A 23,907-nucleotide genomic window follows, 5' to 3' on the forward strand; every position below is an offset into this window, starting at 1 on the left:
CTCTTCACACTGTTCTGCCCTATATGCGCGGTCAGTGCGCGGCCGCGCACTTGCCACGCACGTTTCACCCTATTTTGTTGGGAATTTGAAAACATGTAAAACATAAAAGTTATCGTCCTTTGAATTAGCTTTCCAACTAAATATTGTGGAGCCCAAACGGAGTTTCGAGAGAAACGTTATGTGCATTTTACTGGACACTGTGCAGTATGCCTGCTCGATTTTTCGTTCGTTCTTAACTCTCATCCGTTGATCCCGAACACGATCCCGGCTTAATTACTTGGGCTTTTACTCAGACTTCAAAGCTCCAAATCACTTGAATTCATTTCATAACATCTACATAGCTCGGAATCACTCTTACAAGGCATAAAACACACAATTAGTGCAAACCACCAACGATTAAAGCTCAAACTCAACTAAAGTGCAGTAAATTAGAATGTAATAATCGACTAAAACATGAGATTATAGCCTACCATCAAGAGACAATATTACAAGTTTAACTCATCAACATATACTTCATCCAATTTATGCATGTGATTACACACTCAAGCAAATTAATTATAATAATAATTATACATTTAGTATAGAATCGAAAGGTCATTACGTTTCCATTCATCATCGATATCTAAATATTTTAATTAATATTAAAATCACTTCTTAGTATGCTCTTCATTTCAAGTATCAACCTGTTACAAAACAAAATAATAAATAATTTATGTAACTGGTGAGACAAATAATAAAAATTAAATTTCAATAAAATAAAATACATAATAACAATTTACATGTTTGCTAGGACATACATATACCAACTGAATACTAGCTCTTGCACATATACGCTAAAAGAGGCACTGTCACGACCCAAAATTTAACCAGTCGTGATTGCACCTAACCCAACATGCTAGGTAAGCCAAATGAGAGTCAATACAACTCAATTAGGATAACAAGAGTCAATAAATAAAATAACTGAACTTTCTATACTAAATTTCAAGGATTAGTAGTACAAGTCATGAGCTTCTAAGACTTAGAATTTACAAAGCTGGTACGAAATGAATACATCATCTGTTTGAAACATACATAAACAGATTTACAAATCTAAAGATACCAAGAACAAGAGGCAGTTATAACCGAAACGCAGGTATATCTTCAATGTCAGCTCCCGCCATACACAGCAACATCAACTCAAAAATCTGCACGCAAGGTGAAGAAATGTAGTATGAGTACAACCGACCTCATGTACTTAATAAGTAACAAACCTAACCTTAGGTTGAAAGCAGTGACAAGGTCGGAAAAACGGTCAGAGTCCAACAGCAATAGCCAATAACAACTCGTACTAATATAATGAAGGCAATAAAAGTAACAACTCGGATATTATGCTCAATTCGTTCACAGCTATGGAAAAGTAGACATGCTTTCTAGGTATAATAGTCAAGTCCATATATTACCACTAAAAATCAAGTAAACATGTGTTTATCAAAAGAACAGTATTCTCAATCCACAACACAAGATAAGAATTTTTGTTTATCAATTAGCATGAGGAAAAGATATCTTTATACCTACATATTAATATACATGTCAAGTCATCAACTATCATATACCGTCTAGCATAAAGAATATGCATCTCAATGCCTACATGTCAAATATATAAGTCAAATCATAAATGTCACAGTACCATCTAACATGAGGAAAAATGCATCCCTATGACTACATGCCAAGTATGCATGTCAAATGATTGATTTCACGATGATATTACCTGGTACTCTCACCCTCATCATACTCCAGATTTTTGTTTCAAATGCCCACTTCATCACACACACACACACACAATCACTCAACAATGTACGGGTGCCTAGATCATAAGCCCCTCACCAAAGCACGTGTATATATATCAATGTGCCTGCGTTCACTGCGGGTATGTCAGACTCCGGAGGGGCGGATCTTGTTGAAGCACTAATCAAAAGCCTATAAGGCCTGCTGCAGCATGTAACCCGATCCATAATAACAAATAAGCCAATAAGGCCTGCTGCGGTGTGCAGCCCGATCCGCAATAATAATGATAGTAATAAAGCAAATATGGCCTGGTGCGACGTGCAGCCCGATCCACAACAACACTCTCAACACGGATCTAAGGCCCACCTCTTTCGTCAACCTCTAAGTCTCAAGGGCTCACAATCTCATACCACTCGGCCCAACAACTCCACATATGGTATGCAATGATAACATGCAATGTAACGATGAATGATGAACAAAGATTGAGATATGATATGCAAATGATGATCATGATTGAGTGTATAATTATAATTAAATCAGATAACCCACATCCACGGAAATAGTTTCAATCAACTAGACACATAGCCTAAATATAATTTCTAGCATGAATCCTAGTTCAGTTAATCTAACAAGTAGGAAAAATACAGATAAAACAAGACACGAAGCAACATAATCCAAAAGTCAACCCGGATCATGATTTCCCCGGTGCATACCAACACACCTGTCACCTAGCATATGTGTCACCCTAACACATCACAAATAACATGATTCTTAGGGATAATTACACTCAATTCTAAGTTTAGAAATGTTACTTACCTCGAACAAGCCAAATTCAATATTGAGCTAGCCAATCAACACTCTAGAAACGCCATCAGAGGAAATCAACCCTCAAACGGCTCGAAGCTAGCCAAAAGCAACTCAAAATCATCAAATAACGCTCAAGGAAACAAACCCAAACGATAAAAGTCGAATCTTTAATCAATTTCTCAAAGTCAACAAAAATGTCAAACCCGGACATGCACCTCGGCACCGGACAAAACTTACAAATTCCGACAACTCATTCAATTACGAGTCCAACCATACTAATTTCACTCAAATGTGATTCTGAATCGATGTTCAAAACTCAAAATTTTACTTTAAGAACGTTTAGACAAAAAACCCTAATTTTTCTTTAAAATTCATAATCCAAATGCCAAAATCAAAGATAGATTCACGGAATATAATCAAAACCGAGTCAAAAATACTTACCCTAATCCATGTAGTGATAATCCACTCCAAAATTGCCTAAAATCGAGCTCCAAATCTCAAATTGTGATAAAAAGGAACAAAAACCTCGATACATAGTGAGTCTGCCTAGGTAAGTCGCACCTGCAATAAAATTCTCGCTTTTGTGGAATCGCATGTGCGGCCCCTACCTTTGCTTCTGCGAAAACGACCCAACTCAACATCTACCGATTCTACAGTAATAACTACACTTCTGCGGTCGAGCTTTTGCGACAGAACCTCCGCTTCTATGGCGAATCACAGATCCCAGACCTCTCGCACCTACGGAATGTACTTCGCTTCTGCGACATCGCAGGTGCGAGGAAATGCTCTGCATCTGCGCCCGTCACGCTTCTATGCCAAAACAACCGCATCTGCGCCTTCCCAGATACGATTAAATCTCCGCATTTGTGGACTCCTGCCCCCAGCTACAATTTTCTCTTCTGCGGCTCTGCACCTGCTTCCAAGGCTCCACAGATACGGTCACACCAGGTCCTTGCCAAACCAGCATTGCCAAAATGATCCAAAACGATCTGAACCACGTCCGAAACTCACCCGAGAACCTCGGGACCCCTTCTGAATATACCAACAAGTCTCAAAACAAAATATGGACCTACTCGAGGCCTCAAATTACACATAACAACATCGAATCACACCCCAAATCAAGCTTGAAGAACTTTTGGACTTTCAACTTCAAAAACTCATGTCGAACCTCATCAAATCAACTCGAAATGACTTCAAATTTTGCACATAAGACCCAAATGACATAGCGAAGCTATTACAATTCTCAGAGCCACAATCCAAATCCAATATCATCAAGGTCAACTTCCGGACATACATATGAACATTCCAAACCTTCAAATTTTCAACTTTCGCCAATTAGTGTTGAAACCTTCTAGAAATATCCAAATGCAAATCCAGGCATACGCCCAAGTTCAAAATCACTATCCGGGCCTAACAGAACCATCAAAACTCCTATTAGAGATCAAATAAACAAAAGTCAAACTTGGTCAACTCTTCTAACTTAAATCTTCCTAGTTGAGAATCATTCTTTCAAATTAACCCCGAATCACCTGAAAACCAAAACCGACGATTCACGCAAGTCATAATACATCATATAAAGCTACTCAAGACTTCAAACAACTGAACAGAATACAAATGCTCAAACGACCTGTCGGGTCATTACATTCTCCCCCACTTAAACATGCGTTCGTCCTCGAACGTGCCAAAAGTCGTTCCAAAGCCATCAAATCATTGTGTAACCTTAACATGCACACACCCGGGGGTGATCCCACGTCACCCTAATCCACATAAGTCCGTCAACTCAACATAACCGAAGATTCTTCTTTCAACTTTAGTCCATAAACTTTGGAACTCAATTTCCAACATCTGGAATTCATTATAAGACCCAATTCTCACATCCATACAATTCATAAGTCTGAACAAGTTGTACCAAGCCATAACCATATCCCAAGATGTAATCACATGATATACCACATAACTCAGATGCTCACAGCAATAACATCTGACCACAAAAACTTCCCAAAAATAAACCTGGTACCAGTAACAAACCTCATATCAACTAAAACCTTATTCCAAACCTTCGTACCCTGCCAATGATGAATGAAACACGCATAAACTCATAACCACTCATCAGATCAACAATTCATTGAGCTCTCTCTCTCTCGTCTGACAAGAACCACAGCCAGATTCTAAGCCGACTTCCGACATTATTCTGTTAAACATACCATAATCAAATCCGATAGCACCCATTCTAGGTCCAATGACCTCATCTCAACAAACACAGCTATTCTACTGACATACCACACCAATACAACCTAAAGCCTCAAACCATGCAATACGTGCACCAATAAACAGCAATTCAAATGTACTCAAACATGAAAAATGACTCAAATGAGAAAACCGTCTCGTAAGCTCAACAAGTACCACCACAAATGCAATGCTATGAACCCATCACACATAGAAGAACCAAGACACACAAATCTATCACAAAGGATCATATCCCAACATTAACCCCGTTGCAATGCGTGACCCCATCCAAACATCGGTTCGTATGAAATACCGCCAGCCACAATGCTCAGAATCAACAACCACACGCCATTCGATATCAAGTACACGAAGTGCATGACCATAACCATGGAGAAGCGAATAACACAATATACCACAATCCGAAAAGACCATAACCAAGGCGTAATCAACTATTTAGCACCCCAAGAGCCATCTCGCTCGAATTCCGCTACAAGGCCCAAACAGAGCCGCATCATGTGTGCATATAACCAACATATCACAACCCATTGGAGCATAGAAGATTAACACATAGAACATATCAAAACACGAACAAGCTCAACTCTAACTGAATGACACCCCCTCATCACTAACAGTGTTGAGTCAACAAATTCGACCAGGTGTAGAATGCACATCCTCATTGGGCCTACCAATGGAAACCCAAATCAACTCCAGTCATACCCAAATGGATAAATAACCCTCCAAAAGTCCACAATGACCTAACCATAACACATACTACTATCTGGCTAATTTTGGCCACATCTTCACAGTCCGCAACCACAAAACAATCTGCTTCTGAGAACTCCCAGTCTCCAAATCCATAGAACACATGAATCACCATAGTCGATACCAACTCCACCAATCGAATGACTAACACATCTATCATACACAATCATCCAACGAGAAATATTTCTATAATTCTCTCGCGCCACATAGCAAAATCTGAATAACAGCGGTCGATCAACCAGGCGAGTACCGCAATACCAATGAAGCATCTGAAGTCAGAACACATTGCGCTTTCTGAAATGTGCACACTCCTCAAGTAATACCAACTAGTAATAATATTTATCTAAATATCTGAGACCGTCCATACTGTCTAAAATTCATGACCTTCCCTCCAAAATTGAGCCGCTACCTTGTACATGCAAATCTCAATCCCACCCGACACACTGTACCTATCATGCCATCATATGGAAACATGAGAACCCCATTATCAACTCTGAGTTACAAGCATAATACATACTCAATTACTAGAAACCTTCCTCTTTATCTCATCCAGGAGAAAATCATAATATGCCACATACTCCTCATACCGACAGAAAATATCTATCTCAAGTCGTGGTAAGAATCATCGAGAACTCCTCGAAATCCATTAGCACATAACCAAACCATCAGTGTTGAATCCCTCTAACTCAACTAGGACACGCCAGTCGCCAAACCCAAGGGTATTGTCACAAAATACCCGTAAAGCCTCATCACATCATAAGAACCAAAAGAACCGATCATTTCCAATACCATGCCAATCTAAACCACTACCAAGTTGATCTATTTCTCCGAGTTCTTTCCGAATTACCTTAAAGTTAACACTTTTCCTTGCTCGTACACTATGATCTTTAACCAAAGCTCACCACAAGAGATTCTAGCATGAAACCACGTCGACTTGAAGCCCACATACTACTGTATTCCCTCATAAGCACCCAAAATACTGCATCCGAGTTACCTACTTTGAAGAGACCTTATGTGAATCTAAAGTCATTTCCTTATTCTCTCTGATACTGAAATATAGAATCCTTATTGTTACCGAAATACCGCGAATACCAACATCGTCCAATGCAAATCTCATATCTTAGCCATATACAAATCCGAAAAAATTCTCAAATGCCACATATGAACCTTGAATCCACTAGAATCTTCTCGAGAGTCATCAAGGCAATCAAAATACCGTTCCGGGGTCGTTCTCCCAAAACTCAAATCTCGGTCAATATTTCCAACTTAAGCTTCTAAAATAAAAAAAAATATTCTTTCAAATCAAATCTCGGAACACTCAAAAATCGAAACCGATAACACATGCAAGTCATAATACACAATATGAAGCCACTCAAGACCTCGAACCGCTGAACAGAATGCTAAAACTCGAAACGATTGGTCGGGTCGTTACATCTTTTAATTGGAAAAGGTGTACATGTTTAGGAATGGAAGCATCAAGGCCCTTTTTAAATTCCTTAAACTCCCTAAATTTATTTTCTCATTCCCTTCGTTCATCCCTTCGATCCCTTAACTCATTTTGCCTCACTCTTTGGACAGTCCTTATGACTTCAGGCTCTGAGTCTGAATCATTATAGAAATAATTTCTGCGACGATGCATCCTTCTACGTTATCCCCTTTCTCGACTTCGAGAACTCCCACTTGGAGTAATTCGAGTTTGTGCATATTCAATCATGTCTGAAATGGGACCAAGGAAACCACAAGCATGGCCACAATCATTCAATGTGACAACATATGTCAAAATAACTTGTAGAAGTATATTAATGTAAGGAAGCTAAACTAATTTTCTATATTAAGTAGACAGTGAGTTTTATAAAGGCCAAATCTCTAGCAATCACACAATGTCATGAACAAATAAGTGTGATAAAGACTTGACTTAGTGAAAATGAAGACTGTGTTAGTCCACAGCCAGCGATAGAGAGGAACATATGGTCATAGTCTTTTAGGACCAGTAAGTATCAGTATAAATGATTAAGACTTGACTAAGTTGCTTCTCATAAGAAACGATGAGTTTTCTGGTAGAACAATTCACTAGATATACAAATACATGGTCTTAGCCACTAATGGCCATGCAAGTGAAAACACACAAAGATAAAGCATTTTTAACTAAGTGTAAGAATTGTTACAGAAACAATTATGTAGAATTTTCTGTAAAGAATACTACTATATTCTTTTTTTGTAGTCTGCATCCAATTACAAATTAAAACTGGAAAAAAAATCTCACTTGCAAGTAGTCAAAATACCCATATTTTGTAGTTCCCTTTTAATTAATTCTAAGGTTCCTATTAGATAGAAACTCACTTTTCCAGTTTCAAGTGCCATATGTACATGAAGACTTCAATATAATTGTATAATAAAATCCCCAACAGGAGAAGAATGAAGTTAACGTAAATAACCTCAATCCATTGAAAATTTTTGTCTTTTATCTATGGGAATTGGAAGCACTTTAGGGTGATCATTGGACACAAGATGTACAATTACATTATATGTCTATTCCTTCAAAAACTCTTGGCCAGTGTAAAGCCACGTATTCCAGAAGAAATTGAACTTTGCAGAAACTTTTTGTTTCTAAGTTCCAATTTTTATTATGTCAAAATCAAATTTGATATGGCTTGATCCAAATTTGATATGGCTTGATCCAAACAATAGTACTTAACAGATGTCAAATGCATACTTAATTTTTTTCGTATTCTAACAGCGGCAAATTTTCAATAAACGAATTGATAAAGAACTTTATAGCAATATTTTTTAACTGTGAATTCAAAACAATAGAACACACAACAAAGGCTCTGATACCATTGATGATTAATATCGAGTAACAGGGACATCGAATTTGTGTACCTGTTAACAGTAGCGGATATTTTGCATAACCTGCTTCGATCAATTGATCAAGTCCGACTCGTCTCTCTTGGAAATAAAATATTGTTTCACAAATAGATGCTTTCTTCTTTCTTTTGGTATGTTTCTTTCTTTTTAGGGAGAATTGTACTTAGTGAAATCTCTGTTGACGGAGAGCCTTGAATATATAGAAAAGTTAAGTTGTCAGAGAAAAACTATCGATAAACTGATCCCATACTGATCCCACGCTCCCACTTTCTTTGCAACGTACGGTAGTTTTATGTTTAGGAGTTAAACCTTCTCTAGATAACTTTCTTTAATCATATTTCTTTAAAACGGGTTGGGTCAGTCTATATGAGCATCCCAAACCCAATATCCAACACTTCCATAGATAAATTTTGACCACCAAATCTAAAAAAAATTATTCACAAGTATATTTTGACAATCAAATACCAAAAATTGACTTATTCTAAAAAGGTATTTCTTGAAAAGTATGAAGACGCCTATTAGGGCAACAAGCACACCTAAGAGCTAAGTAGGAGTTCAGGGCTATATCGTAGCAGGCCTATGTGCTAACATCTTTGACACAAGTATCACTTTATTTGATAATGAACTAGAGTAGTTAGATTACTTGTTAAGGACATAAATGCCCTATCCGCAAAAATCAATTACCTGCGTCTGCTCCCAAACTACAAATTACCAGCTTTACTCCTTACGCCAAAAGCTTAATATTTTGCCGGTACACTAGCTACAATAGCTTCATAGCTGGCTTGGCTCAACTAGCAAGCAAAATAGTCAGTGATAGTTTAAAAAAAAGAAAGAATTATTTTTTGTCATAATTGTTTTTTCCTTCTTTGTGTCAAGCTTAACGTTGTGTCAAAATTGCTTTTCTCATTATTTGTATTAGGATGGTCTTTAAAATAGAAAAGAATTGGCATACTTTTTGAAGCATTTGTTTTTTTTTTCTATTCACTTCTTTACTTTTCATGTAAAATAGCAGTAATATCTTAAATTTATAAATATATTGACTAAATATAATAATGTATTAATACCCTGCCCCCACACAAAAAAAAATAATTATTAATATATCAATATACTTTTATTTAATAAATCTCCATCATATACTTTATTTATAACAACAACAATAACAACAACAAAAACATACCCAATGTATTCCCACAAGTGGGGTCTAGGGGAGTCCGTCGTATTTTGCACCCCTAATGTGTATCTTTTTTTGTGATTTGCACCTTGTCCTATTTTTTATTACGATTTCAACTCTAACCTCTTTATTCCCTTGCAAAACAATAAAACCACCATTTATATAAATTTTTCATGAGGGCAAAATAAGAAATACAAATAATATGTCTTTTTTTTCCTTTTAAGTTATTTGTTTAGGGTAGGACGTTAATCCTAGCGAAACTCTTCCCGCCATCACCATTGTATAGTGAGAGATGCTTATTTATTAAATCAGTTTCGCACTTGCTTTTCAGCACAGCTAATCCAAACGGGCTCTAGGTTAAGCTCTCCAAGCATAAAACGTGCTAAAGGCAACGTCAATTTTACCGAGAACAAATAGCACATCAAGTATATCATCAATGGATAAGAGCAAGGAGAAACGGAAAAGTCGATTGAAGAAGGAGAAGTTGAAAGGAAACAAGTTCAGAGTAAACAAATTCCATTCGTATGCTCTTTAATTCGTCAATGAGTATTGAATTGCCAAAAGCTTATTGTTTGCAATGCGTAAGATGCAATCCATCATTAACATGTTCTTGTCCCATCCTCTAGCTGCTATTGCTTTTCTTTTTTTTTTAAATAAATCACAAAACTCAACTCACTACAACAATGCACCAGAAAGAAAGGTTTGCAAATCTATCAAAATTTCAAACAACTCTGAATACTATCATGTAAATCAATAAAGAAAGATCAATTCATTTAAGTTCTTACTCTACTTTGGATAAAGCAGGCCTTATTGAAAAGCTACAAATGCTTCTCTCCAATTCAATAAAGCATAATGAAAAATAGGCTAATCTGAACCGTGAATAAATAATATCCCCTCTTTGGAACAAATTAAACAGCAATCCTCAAGGCATCAAATATCATTCCTGTATCTTTCTTTGCCAACTCTGCTACGTGATCCCTCATGTGCCTCAACAAGTGCATTCTGCAGAAAAACAATATCCTTGTTCAAGACTTGACATTTAGTGGAATTATGCTACTCAGTTTTACTAAAAACAAGGGATGTAACCTTGTGTCAATTTAGCTTTTTGGTTGGCCGTAGTTGTTTACTTTTATTGAATATTCTGATACCAAAAGTAGTTCTTCAATGTGTATATTTTTTAATCTAATCTAGAAATTGAGCAGCCAAAATAATTTTAAACATTGCATTGTCACAGGTATGAATAATGAGCTTTCTACATTGAAGATTCACCATGGAGGTGAATTCTTAGATGTACCAGAGAGGATTTATTTGGGAGGCAAGATAGATTTTATTGATAAGTGTGATCCACATAAATGGTCATTGCAAACCTTGGAATGGATTGGAACAACGAGATTAGGATACAACAGCATTCTTGGTTGGCACTTCAAACTACCTATGACAGATACTCGTAATGGTTATATTCAATGCTTTACTAATGCTGATTGTGATCTAATGGTAAAAACACTTCCAGCTAATAGAGTTGCTGAAGTATACATTAGACATGCTGGTAATGTATCAAAAATACAAAACCAAGTGAGCCCCAATGCTAATTATATTTGTGAGGATAATGGGGTGCAAATAGACTTGAAGGCATTGAAGGATGGTGCATATAATCATATTTCCAAGTCTGCGGAGATAAGTATTAACTTAGATGACTTCGAATGGAAAGAGCAAATTATGGTGGGGATAAAAATAGTGATGTTTACCAAGAATTGGAGCATTTTGAAGGTGATGAATATCATATAAATGAAAGTGAAGAAGAGTCGAATGGTTTGGAGATAGATTTCAGACAGTGAATGGCTTGGAATTTGGGATAGCACTAGAAAAGATAAGGCAGCAATGAAGCTGAAAGGGAATGAAAGGAAGAGAGAATAAAAAGAAAAATCTAGTAGGAAATGGCGAAGTTAGTGTAAAGGGGAGGAAAGAGGGGAAGGAAAAAAAGAAAGATAAAGTGATGGAGAAAGCTAAGAGTGCCAATTTTGCCGGGTTACTACTGGAGGACTCAAGTACAGAATCTGAGAATGATAACATCTCTCCTAAGTATGATTCAGATGACATGTGCAGTATTAATAGCGATGATGATGAAAAGGTTAGAAAGGTTGAAAATGTTGCATTTAGGGCAGAAACGGACATGGATAATCCAACATTTAGGTTGGGAATGACATTCATTGATGCAATAGAACTTAGAGCTGCACTGAGCTTATTCTATTAAAAATAACAAGACAATTTCCTTCAAAAAGAATGAATCTGATAAAAATTTTGCAAAATATTGTGATCAATGTCCATGGCGCATATATGCATCTATAAAGGCACCAGATGACCCCACAATCACGATAAAAACTATAGTTGGGAAACATTCTGATCATTGCTTGTTTGTTTATGTCAACAAAAATGTGAAATCTCGAATGATTGCCAAAAGAATCCTGAATTATTTGAGAATACATCCAGATGTAGTATCAGTAGGAGATTTCATGGACAAAATACATGAAGAGATGAATGTTGAAGTTTCAGTGAGCCAAGTGTATAGAGCAAAGACAATAGCAAAGGAGATGATAGAAGGTCACTACAAAGAACAATATGCAAAATTAGAGGACTACTGTGCAGAACTCAAGAGAAAGAATCCAGGATCAACTGTATTGTTAGAAACAACACCTCATGAAGAGGATGGCAGACCTGTTTTTGAAAGAATTTACATATGTCTTGAGCCCTGCAGAAGAGGTTGGATGGCAGGGTGTAGGCCACTCATTGGGATGGACGGTTGCTTTCTTAAAGGACCATATGGAGGTCAACTTTTGACAGCAATTGGGATAGATATTGATAATGGTATATTTTCTATAGCCTACGCAGTAGTTGATATTGAAGATAAGCATAACTGGAAGTGGTTTTTAAATTTGTTGGTGGATGACTTGCAAATTAGAAATCATGATAACTTATGTCTCATTAAAGACAAACAAAAGGTAAGATTTTTTATCCACATATAATATCAAATTCTAGTTGCTTTCAATTATCAAAATTAGCCATGTTTACTATTCTCCTCACTTTTGTAGGGTTTGGAGGGAGCTGTTTTTGAGACAGTTCCCCAAGTTGAATATAGGCATTGTGTAAGACATTTGTATAATAATTTCAAGAAAGAGCACAAAGGTTTATCGTTGAAGACAAGAGTTTGGAAAGCTGCAAGGGAAACTTATGTAAGTATAGATATGAGATGGATATGCTGGAAAAGGAGGACAAAGAAGCTAGAAATTGGTTCAACGATAAACCACCCAAATTCTGGAGCAAGTCACATTTTAGAACAACAACAAAGTGTGACATGCTTTTGAATAATCTTTGTGAGGCATTCAATGGGACAAAACCCATTTTAAGGGCAAGGGAGAAACCTATACTTGGACTACTTGAAGGAATTAGAATATACCTGATGAAGAAACTGAACCAAAAGAGGGAAGACCTGCTCAAATACCAAGGTAATATTGTTGTTGTAACTTCTCTGAAGCACAAAATATTTAACATGATCCTAACAATATTTTACTATAACAGGAAATTTATGCCCTCGAATCCGAAAACTAGTAGAAAAAGTGAAGGAAGACTCAGCTACATCAATTCCTACTTGGGCTGGAAAATTTTTATTTCAAGTAAAGGCCATGTATGGTGAACAATTTAGTGTTGACTTGATAGAAAGAACCTGTTCATGCAAGGAATGGGACCTTACAGGAATCCCATACTCACATGCAATAAGCTGCATATTCCATATACGAGAGAATCCAGAAAATTTCATACATGATTGTTACAAGAAGACTACTCAAATGAGGATTTATGAGCCAGTAATTGCTCCAATGGATGGACCTGATATGTGGGAACCTACTGAACCCTCCTAACTATGAGCCGAAGAAAAGTTGAACAAAAATAGAAGAAAAGAGCCCGATGAAATTGAAGCCTCGAAGAGAAAAGCAATTGAGATGAAAAAACTAAGAAGAGAGAAAAAGAAAAAACAATCTGCAACAAGTGAAATGCATGATGTTACCAAATTGAGTAAGAAAGGGAAGTTAGGGAGATGTAGCAAGTGCTTGCAAACTGGTCACAACAAAACAACTTGCAAGAAGAGTAGTGATTTTGGTGCCAAAATGCTACTCAAGCTACTCAAACAACTCAAGATTGGTGCCAAAATGCTACAAGTCAATCCCACCCAAGTAAGCAAATCAATTTTGAGTCCACTTATTGGACTAGACATATAAATGAACCTTCCAAACTTAATGTAAGTATGGAACATTAAATATAGGTGATTTAGTACTTTGAGAGACAGTTAATACATTTGTGTTCTTTATTTTTTTTCACAGCTAAGAAGGCCAATGGAGGATGATTCATCTCATAGGCCTGCGCGAGCTCAAGTTGGCGGCATTGTGATAAATGTTGATAAGTATATGTAGAATGGAAAAAATTGTATTAGCTTACAAACCCTTCAAAATACAAGTGCTACAGAGAAGTCCAAGAAAAAGAGCTTTGATGTGGAAGAAAATAGAAGCAATTAGCATATGAAATTGTCAGCAAGAACAAATTTTAATTTCATCACGACTTCTTTTGCTGTTTAATGGATATTTCCCTATCATTTTTTTTTTATATAAGAGGGAAACCAGCAGCCGCTACACTTGGTGCGCACTGGGTAAACCTCCCTGTGTAATAGCCTGCAAACCACACAGGGGAGGTAAATCGCACTAGGTAAGCCATGTGCGACAGGCTCAACCCAGAAGGTATTGAGGGGGATTCGATCCCAGGTCATCCGTATGGATGGCCGCCCTCCAAACCAACTGGTTAACCCCGAAGAGATTCTCAATGTCAAGTTTGTCATTTACCTTTACAATTTAATTTTAGTATTTTTACTCTTCGAAGCTTATTTTCATCTCAATCGAAGAGGAACAAGATCATTACACAAGAATTTACAGCAAAAAAGAATAGTGCTATAGTAAGTAATAGCGATTAGCAAAAAGTACATTACGCACGAGCTCATATACATATACATTTACATTTCGAAATATACTAGCATCAATCTCATAATACTGGGCTATATTTATCTTTCAACACAAAACAGAGATTCTCTAATGACTACCCCAAAAACGTTTTCTTGCAAAAGAATAGACAGTAAAAAAGAGGAACTAGCTGAATATAGAAAAACTGACCTCCGAAAGGGATCCACCAGGAACGAAGTGAAGAAGTAAATGGCGAAGGCTTTAACAAGGTGAAATCAGAGAAAATATGGGGCGTTTTGGAAGATAACGCTTATAAAAATCGACGAGATGCATAAATCTTAACACCATTTCTGTTAATGAGACCTGGAAACACATCTTGGTCCTTTATCTGAGATTTCCCGGCTTCGGAGCTGCGGGCTAAACCCATGAGAAGATGACTGATTCATTGAGCTTGTCCATTTTAGGCGAGGTGAAGGAAAGAGAAGATAATTGTGACTGATTTTTGCTTTGGTCTTGAGCTTGTTGATATGCTCTAGGTGATGAAGCAAAGAGAATATTAGTACGACTATTGACTGATCGTTTGCTTTGCTAACCAAACCAACTCCTTTTTGTTTAATTTCTCTTTATTTATTTTATAATATGACACTCTTTTATTTTCTTTTTTATTTGTATTTCCTATTTTGCCCTCATGAAAAATTTATATAAATGGTGATTTTATTGTTTTGCAAGGGAATAAAGAGGTTAGGGTTGAAATCGTAAAAAAAAAAAATAGGACATGGCGCAAATCACAAAAAAGGATACACATTAGGGGTGCGAAATGCGATGGACTGGGTCTGGGAAGGTAGTATGTATATAGACCTTACCCCTATCTTGTGAAGGTAGAGAGCTTGTTTGCAGAAGACCCTTGGCTCAATAAAGTAAAATCACAGCAGTTATGACAAGGAACAGGCTCAGATGTGCTGCTATATCGTCTGTGATCCATCGTATACTTTATTTGAATATGTAAAATAGTATTCTCAATATTCGTGATATAATGTGTAGTATACCATAATTACTATTTAATCAAGGTATACTTTATTTGAATATATTAACTGGTACTCTAAATATTTTGGTAATCATGATATACTTTATTTGAATATATTAATTTGTTAAATTGTGGTATACTACATCGTATACCATGATTACTTTTGAATTGTAGTATACGATTATTTTGTGCATACTAAGTGGTATTCAAATATTTTTAGTTTAATGTGTAATATACCATGATTATTGTTGAATCATGATATACTTTATTGAGTATATTAAATAGTATTCCCAATATTCTTGGTATATTATACATTGGTATACCATGATTCAACAATCATGATATTCCCAATATTCTTAGTATACTATTGTTGGCTTACGATAATTACTATCGAATCGTGGTATAGTTTGTTTGAGTATGTTAAATATTATTTTTAATATTCTTGGTATATCATGATTACTATAGAATCATGGTATACTTTATTTGAGAATGTTTAATAATATACCAAATATTCTTGGTATACTACATATTGGTATGCCATGATTAGCGTTAAATTATGGTGTTCTTAATTGTAACAACCCGATTTGAGTGTATTAGCCTCGATACCCTTTTTATTGCCTCATCCGTATTATATTGTAGTTCATGACTCGCCGTGGTGTTTGGTTTTGGTTTCGGGAGAGTTTTAGAGTGATATGGGACACATAGTCCCTAAGTTGGAAGTTTAAGTCGTAGGAGTTGACCGTAGTTTGACTTGTGTGAAGATAACTTCGGAATGGAGTTTTTGACGGTTTTAATAACTCCGTAAGGTGATTTTGGTCGTACGAGCGTGTCCGGATGTAGATTTGGAGGTCCGTAGGTTATTTCGGCGTTGTTTGGCAAAAAGTTGGAAATTGGAGGAATTTAGAAAAGTTTGACCGGGATTTAATGATATCGGAGTCGGATACCAATTCCGAAAGTTTGAATAGGTCTGTAATATCGTTTATGACTTGTGTGCAAGATTTAGTGTCAATCGGAGTTGTTTTGGTATGAATCGGCGTGGGTTTCGGAATTCGGAAGTTCATAGTTCATAGGCTTGAATATGGGTTGTGATTCGTTGAATTTATGTTGTTTGATGTGATTTTTGACCTCGAGTAGGTCCGTTACGTATTTTGAAACTTGTTGGTATATTCGGACGGGGTCCCGGTGGCCCCGGGTGTGAATCCGATGGAAATCGAATCATTTTTGGACTTAGTGATTTGCTGAAGTGTTGGGCTGGTTCTGGTGTCTTCGCATTTGCTGAGGGATTGGCCGCAGGTGCGGGCTCGCAAATGCGAGCCAATGGTCGCAGAAGCGGATTTTGTCTAGCCCATCTAGGATCGCAGGTGCGATCACTTATCCGTAGAAGCAGACGCGCGGATGCGGAGGCTTCCTTCGCAGAAGCGGAACTTGGGGAAACAATCTAAGGCTTGACCGCAGATACAGTCGTTTCTCTGCAGAAGCGGGCTCACTGATGCGAGCTCTTATCCGCAGAAGCGGAACCTCTGGACTTAAGCTTGGACCGCACTTGCGATGGTGTTTCAGCAGATACGGTATCGCGGATGCAACAAAGGGGCCCGCAGATGCGGTTTAACTGGGCAGAAAAGGGGATTGTCGAGGGTTTTGCTTCATTTTTCATTTTGGGATTTTGGGAGCTCATCTTGAGGCGAAATTTCGAGGGTTGTTCAAAGGAATTGTTGGGGTAAGGATTCTTAACTCATTTTTGATTAATTCTCATGAATCTACTGTTAATTACATCTTCTAATTAGTGTTTTGGAGTTTGATTTGGGAAAAATGGTAGAAACTCATTAGGCTAAATCTTTGGGTTTTGAAAAGCGAAATGAGATCGGATTTAGATAATTCTTGTATGGTTGGACTCGATATCGAATGGGTGTTTGGATTCTATATTTTTGGTCGAGTTCCGAGACGCGGACCTGGGTCAGCTTTTTGGGGCGATTTTTTTCAATTATTCGCTAAGATCATAATTTCATTATTTAAATTAGTTTCCTATAGTTATATTTATAGTATGAAATTATTTTGGCTGGATTCGAGTTGTTTAGAGTCAGAAAATCGAGGGAAAGGCATTCTAGTTGATTAATTTAGCGTGGTTTGAGGTAAGTGACTTGTCTAACCTTGTGTGAGAAAAATTTCCCTTAGGATTTGGTATTGTTGTTATAATTGTGATATGTGGAGGCCGTGTACACAAGGTGACGAGTATGTACACGGGCTAAATATTGAGATTCCGGTTTTAGCTACGTAGTTTCCTTTTCATGCTTTAATTGAGTTACTTTAGCATGTTATAGTCACCATGTTTAGTCTAATTTCACATATCTACTTGTCTTATCTCGTTTTTGCAACTTGTACTACATGTTTAATTTAATTACTTGCTTTCTTAATTCTGTATTCATTATTTTTTAATTGTGAGATTCTTTACTTGAAATTTGCTATCCTTGAAATATCTTGTTGTTGAGTTTGGTGTTGAGTTGCAAAGGTCGTGATTTTATTGAAGCAAAGTGTAACTTGTGAAACATCATTTTATTAAGTTGTTATGTTTTGACACTTGTGTTATTGTTGAGAGGATTGTTTGATTATTTGCACGAGGTTTCTGTCGTGCTGCAGTTACCATATGCACGAGGTCTTTGCTGTGTCGTTGTTACTATTGATACGCATGTAGTGGTATAAGGTTTGGGTGTTGAAACGCAAGCGGTGAGATAAAGTGGGCTTGATACGCGTGGCTAGTAGGGGAACTACTAGAAGCCATGCGGTGTGATAAGGTGGGCTAAAATGCGGGGTGCTATTTCGGGGGAAAAATGATTTTCAAAACTAAATGTAAAGGCCCCCGCGGTGATATAAGAAAAGACTATGATTTACTTTTATGATTTGGGACTACGAGGCGGTACCTTGGGAGTGCCCCTGTTGATCTTTTCTCTATTTGCAGTATTTGTTTGGTTGTTGTTTTCCTTAACATTTAAAATCCTTGTCTTACTTTTGTGTCGCATTGATTGCCTTGATTTCGTGTTGTTAACTTTCAGTAAATTCTTTATTGTTTCACTTCCTTTGTCATTATCATTATATCATTCTATCTTCTGTCTTATTTCTTATTATCCCCAGTAGGACCTTGACCCGACCTCGTCACTACTCTACTGAGGTTAGGCGTGACACTTACTGGGTACCGTTGTGGTATACTCATACTACGCTTCTGCACATATTTTGTGAAGATCCAGGTACATCTTATTAGTCCCGGTATTAGCGCGTTGAGTTGCTTCATTTCGAGACTTCATGGTACACTTGCCCGCATCCGCAAGCCTCGGAGTCCCCTTCTACCCTGTCCTTCCTTGTTTCTTTACATTTTTTTTATAGACAGTGATGTATAGGATTGTTCGATACTATACCTAGAGCTTATTGGGTTTATAGTTTTATATACGATATTATTGGAGTTTTGAAATTCTAAGCTTTTATTTACTATTTTCGCATGTTGTTTAGGCTTACCTAGTCTAGAGACTAGGTGCCGTCACAATATCCTATGGAGGAGAAATTGGGGTCGTGACAAGTTGGTTTGTACGGAGGTGTTATGAGTCACAAGCAGGTTTAGTAGAGTCTCGCGGATCAGTACGGAGACATCTATACTTATCTTCGGGAGGCTATAGAACTGTTAGGAAGAGCTTCACTTCTTTGATTGCTTATCGTGCAAAATTGTTGACTTTGGAATTCTAAACTTCTGTCTTTCTATTCTCTCACAGATGGTGAGGACACGCACAGTCGGATCAGATGACCAGACACCCGCGCCCCCTGCTAGAGCCGCGAGAGGCCAGGGTCGGGGTAGAGGTCAAGGACGTCCATGTAGTGCAGCCAGAGCACCTGCACGAGCTGCTACAGAGGAGCCACCAGTAATTCCAGTTGGAGGGCAGGCACCAACACTCCAGGACACTCTCCCCCAGTTTCTGCGCATGTTCGGCGCTTTAGCTTAGGCAGGGTTGATCCCACTTGCTCCTCCCACATCTCAGGCCAGGGGAGGAGCACAGACTCCCGCCGCCCGTACCCCAGAGAAGCGGGTCCAGGTTGACTAGGTCCCAGAGGTCATACCAGTGCAGTCGGTCGCCCCAATTCAGCCCGAGGTTAGGGCAGCAGTTTCTAAGGGGGAGCAGCTCAGGCTCGAGAGGTACAAGAAGTACCACCCTACTACTTTCAGCAGCTTGGCTTTAAAGGATGCCTAGGGTTTTCTTGAGGAGTGACACCGTATCCTCTGTACTATGGGTATTGTGGAGTTTAGTGGAGTTGCGTTCACTACGTTCCAGCTTAAGGGAGCGGCTTATCAGTGGTGTCGAGCATATGAGTTGGGTAGTCCGGCTGAGGCAGCTTCACTCACTTGGATTCATTTCTCAAATATGTTCTTGAGGGAGTTTGTTCCCCAGAGTCTCAGAGATGCATGGCGCACAGAGTTTGAACAGTTGCGCCAGGGATCTATGACCGTGTTGGAGTATGCGGTCCGGTTCAGTGATTTGTCTAGGTATGCACCAGCCTTGGTTGCTGCTATTAGAGAGCGAGTCTGTCAATTTATCGAGAGGCTCAACCTCGGTATTAGATTTAGCATGGCCCAAGAGTTGGAGATGGACATCGTATACTGGCAGGTAGTGGGTATCGCTAGGAGATTGAAGGGTATATGGACTCGGGAGAGAGAGGAGATGGAGGCCTTGAGATTCTAGCATATATAGTGGTACCCGTGCCCCAGTTGCATCTCGTCATAGTAGGGGCTATGTGAGTCGCCCTGTCCATTCAGCACTTCCAACCTCCAGCGGTATTTCGCCTACTCCTAGGCCTCAGGCTCCCTATTATGCACCACCATTGTCTAGTGCACCTCCTGCACAGGGTGCTTTCAATGGTCAGTCCAGCCGATCAGGCCCGAGCTAGCCACAGTAGCCATGTCCTCTGAGAGCTTATTTTGGTGACACTCGTCATATGGTGAGGAATTGCCCCAGACTTAGGAGGAGTGCACCTCCAACGACTACTCAGGCTCCGCGTGTTCCATAGGGTCCTCGGGTTTCTTAGTCCATGGTCGTCTCACCAGTTGCCACTCCACCTGCATAGCTAACTAGAGGTGGAGGTCGAGCAGGTAGAGGTCGCCCTAAAGGGGGAGGCCAGGCCAGATATTATGCTCTTCCTGCTAGGACGGAGGCAGTTGCATCTGACTTAATCATCACAAGTATTATTACGGTCTGTCATAGAGATGCAACAGTCTTATTTTATCTAGGCTCAACTTATTCCTATGTGTCGTCTTATTTTGCTCCATATTTGGCTGTATCCCGTGATTCTTTGAGTTCTCCTGTCTATGTGTCCACACCTGTGGGAGATTTTATTATTGTTGACCGTGTGTATCGGTCATGTTGCTCAGTATGGTAGATTTTGAAATTATTTTGGGCACTGAGTGGTTGTCTCCCTATCATGCTATTCTCGATTGTCATGCCAAGACCATGACGCTGGCTATGCCAGGCTTACCATGGATAGAGTGGAGAGGTACTTTAGATTATGTTCCTGGCAGGGTTATCTCATTTCTAAAGGCTGAGCGTATGGTTGAGAAGGGGTGTAATCCTTATCTAGCTTTCGTGAGGGATGTCAATATTGATACTCCTACCGTGGAGTCAGTTCCGGTAGTAAGAGATTTTCCAGATGTATTTTCGGTAGATCTTCTAGGCATGTCGCCCGACAGGGATGCCGATTTTGGCATTGATTTGTTATCGGCACTCAGCTCATTTCTATTCCACCTTATCGTATGGTCCCAACAGAGTTGAAAGAGTTAAAGGAACAGTTGCAAGAGTTACTTAATAAGGGCTTCATTCGGCCCAGTGTGTCGCCTTGAGGTGCTCTAGTCTTATTTGTAAAGAAAAGGGATGGTTATATGCGTATGTGTATTGATTATCATCAGTTGAACAAGGTTACAGTGAAGAATAGGTATACATTGCCACATATTGATGACCTATTTGATCAGCTACAGGGTGCCAAAGTGTTCTCTGAGATTGACTTGCGCTCAGGCTTTCATTAGTTGAAGATTCAGGAGCCAGATATCCTGAAGATTGCCTTCAGGACTAGATATGGTCATTACGAGTTCCTTGTGATGTATTTTGGGCTAACCAACGCCAAAAGAACATTCATGCACTTGATGAACAGTGTATTTCAGCCCTATCTTGACTCATTCATCATTATGTTTATTGATGACATTCTGGTGTACACCCGGAGCCGAGAGGATCATGAGCATCAATTGAGGACCGTGCTTCAAACCTTGAGAGAAAAGAAGTTATATGCAAAAATTTCAAAGTGTGAATTCTGGCTTGATTCGGTGGCATGTTTGGGTCATGTAGTGTCGAGTAAGGGGATCAAGGTAGATTCAAAGAAGATTGAAGCAGTGTAGAGTTGGCCCAGACCGTCTTCAGCTATGGAGATTCGGAGTTTTCTTGGTTTGGCACGGTATTATCGTCGATTTATAGAGGGATTCACGTCCATTGCGGTACTTATGACCAGACTGACCTAGAAGGGTGCTCCGTTCAGGTAGACAAAGGAGTGTGAGGAGTTTTTTCAATAGCTCAAGACAGCTTTGATCACAGCCCCAATGTTGGTGTTGCCTTCAAGTTCGGGGTCTTATACTGTGTGTTGTGATGTGTTACGTATTGGTCTCGGTGCGGTGTTGATGCAGGATGGTAGGGTGATTGCGTACGCGTCTAGACAGCTGAAGGTGCATGAGAAGAACTATCTTGTCCACGACCTCGAGTTAGCATCTATTATTCATGCCTTGAAGATATGGCGACACTATTTGTACGGTGTCCCTTGTGAGGTCTATATCAACCACCAGAGTCTACAGCATCTATTCAAACAAAAGGAACTTAACTTGCGGTAGCGGAGGTGGTTAGGGTTGCTTAAGGATTATAATATAAGCATTTTATATCATCGCGGGAGGGCCAATGTAGTGGCCGGTGCCTTGAGTCGCGAGGCGGAGAGTTTGGACAGCTTCGCATATCTACCGGTAGCAGAGAGGCCATTAGCCTTGGATGTTCAGGCCTTGGCCAACCAGTTTGTTAGGTTGGATGTTTCTGAGCCGAGCCGAGTTTTGGCTTGTGTGGTTTCTCGATCTTCTCTTTATGATCGTATTAGAGAGCGTCAGTATGACGACCCCCATCTTATTGTCCTCAAGGATACGGTTCAGCATGATGATGCCAAGGTGGTCACTATTGGGGATGACGGTGTATTAAGGATGCAGGGCAGGCTATGTGTGCCCAATGTAGATGGCTTGCGTGAGTTGATTCTCCAGAAGGCTCACAGTTCACGGTACTCCATTCATCCGGGTGCCACCAAGATGTATCAGGACTTGAGATAGCACTATTTGTGGAGGCGAATGAAGAAGGACATAGTGAAATATGTAGCCCGGTGCCTAAACTGTCAGCAAGTGAAGTATGAGCATCAGCGGCCTGGTGAATTGCTTCAGAGGTTAGAGATCCTAGAGTGGAAATGGGAGCGAATTACTATAGATTTTGTTGTTGGGCTCCCACGAACTCAGAAAAAGTTTGATGCAGTTTGGGTGATTGTGGATAGGTTGACCAAGTGAGCTTATTTCATTCCAGTGGTTACTATTTATTCTTCAAAGAAGGTGGCTCAGGTTTATATTCGCGAGATCGTCAAGCTTCATGGCGCGCCGGTATCCATCATCTCTGATCGGGATACACAGTTTACATCGCAGTTCTGGAGGGCCGTACAGCAGGAGTTAGGTACTCGGGTTGAGTTGAGCACAGCATTTCACCCTCGAGCAGACGGACAGTCCGAGCGCACTATCCATATATTGGAGGATATGTTTTGTGCGTGTGTGATGGAGTTTGGGGGTTCTTGGGATCAGTTCTTGCCGCTTGCGGAGTTTGCCTACAATAACAATTATCATGAGAGCATTCATATGGCCCCGTATGAGGCTTTGTATGGTAGGCGGTGCCAGTCTACAGTGGAATGGTTTAAGCCGGGTGAGGCTAGGCTATTGGGTACAGACTTGGTTTAGGATGCTTTGGAAATGGTTAAACTGATTCAGGATCGACTTTGTATAGCCCAATCCATACAGAAGAGCTATGTAGATCGAAAGGTTCGCGACGTTGCATTCATGGTTGGGGAGCGGGTCTTGCTCCGAGTTTCAACCATGAAGGGTGTTATGAGGTTCGGGAAGAAGGGCAAGCTGAGCCCTAGGTATATCGGAGCTTTTGAGATTCTTGAGAGGATTGGGGAGGTGGCCTACAGACTTGCACTACCAC

The 23,907-nt window shown here is 39.2% G+C and overlaps 1 protein-coding gene and 2 long non-coding RNA genes across 3 annotated transcripts; 2 read left to right on the forward strand and 1 right to left on the reverse strand.

Moving 5' to 3' along the window:
• The first annotated feature begins 9,645 nt into the window (after nucleotides 1-9,645).
• Nucleotides 9,646-13,278, forward strand: LOC117279634 (uncharacterized). Its single transcript, XR_011414320.1, has 3 exons — nucleotides 9,646-9,818; nucleotides 12,767-13,095; nucleotides 13,169-13,278. It is a non-coding gene; the product is annotated as an uncharacterized lncRNA (long non-coding RNA).
• Nucleotides 10,315-15,352, reverse strand: LOC138906722 (uncharacterized). Its single transcript, XR_011414319.1, has 2 exons — nucleotides 14,803-15,352; nucleotides 10,315-10,597 (listed from the first exon to the last, which is right to left on the reverse strand). It is a non-coding gene; the product is annotated as an uncharacterized lncRNA (long non-coding RNA).
• A 4,529-nt stretch (nucleotides 15,353-19,881) lies between these two features.
• LOC138905836 (uncharacterized) lies at nucleotides 19,882-20,334 on the forward strand. Its single transcript, XM_070194353.1, has one exon. It carries the CDS (start codon nucleotides 19,882-19,884, stop codon nucleotides 20,332-20,334), a length of 453 nt encoding a protein of 150 aa, XP_070050454.1.
• Nucleotides 20,335-23,907: the final 3,573 nt, after the last annotated feature.

Source organism: Nicotiana tomentosiformis, chromosome 2, assembly GCF_000390325.3.
Source record: "Nicotiana tomentosiformis chromosome 2, ASM39032v3, whole genome shotgun sequence".
NCBI classification, from domain to species: Eukaryota; Viridiplantae; Streptophyta; class Magnoliopsida; order Solanales; family Solanaceae; genus Nicotiana; species Nicotiana tomentosiformis.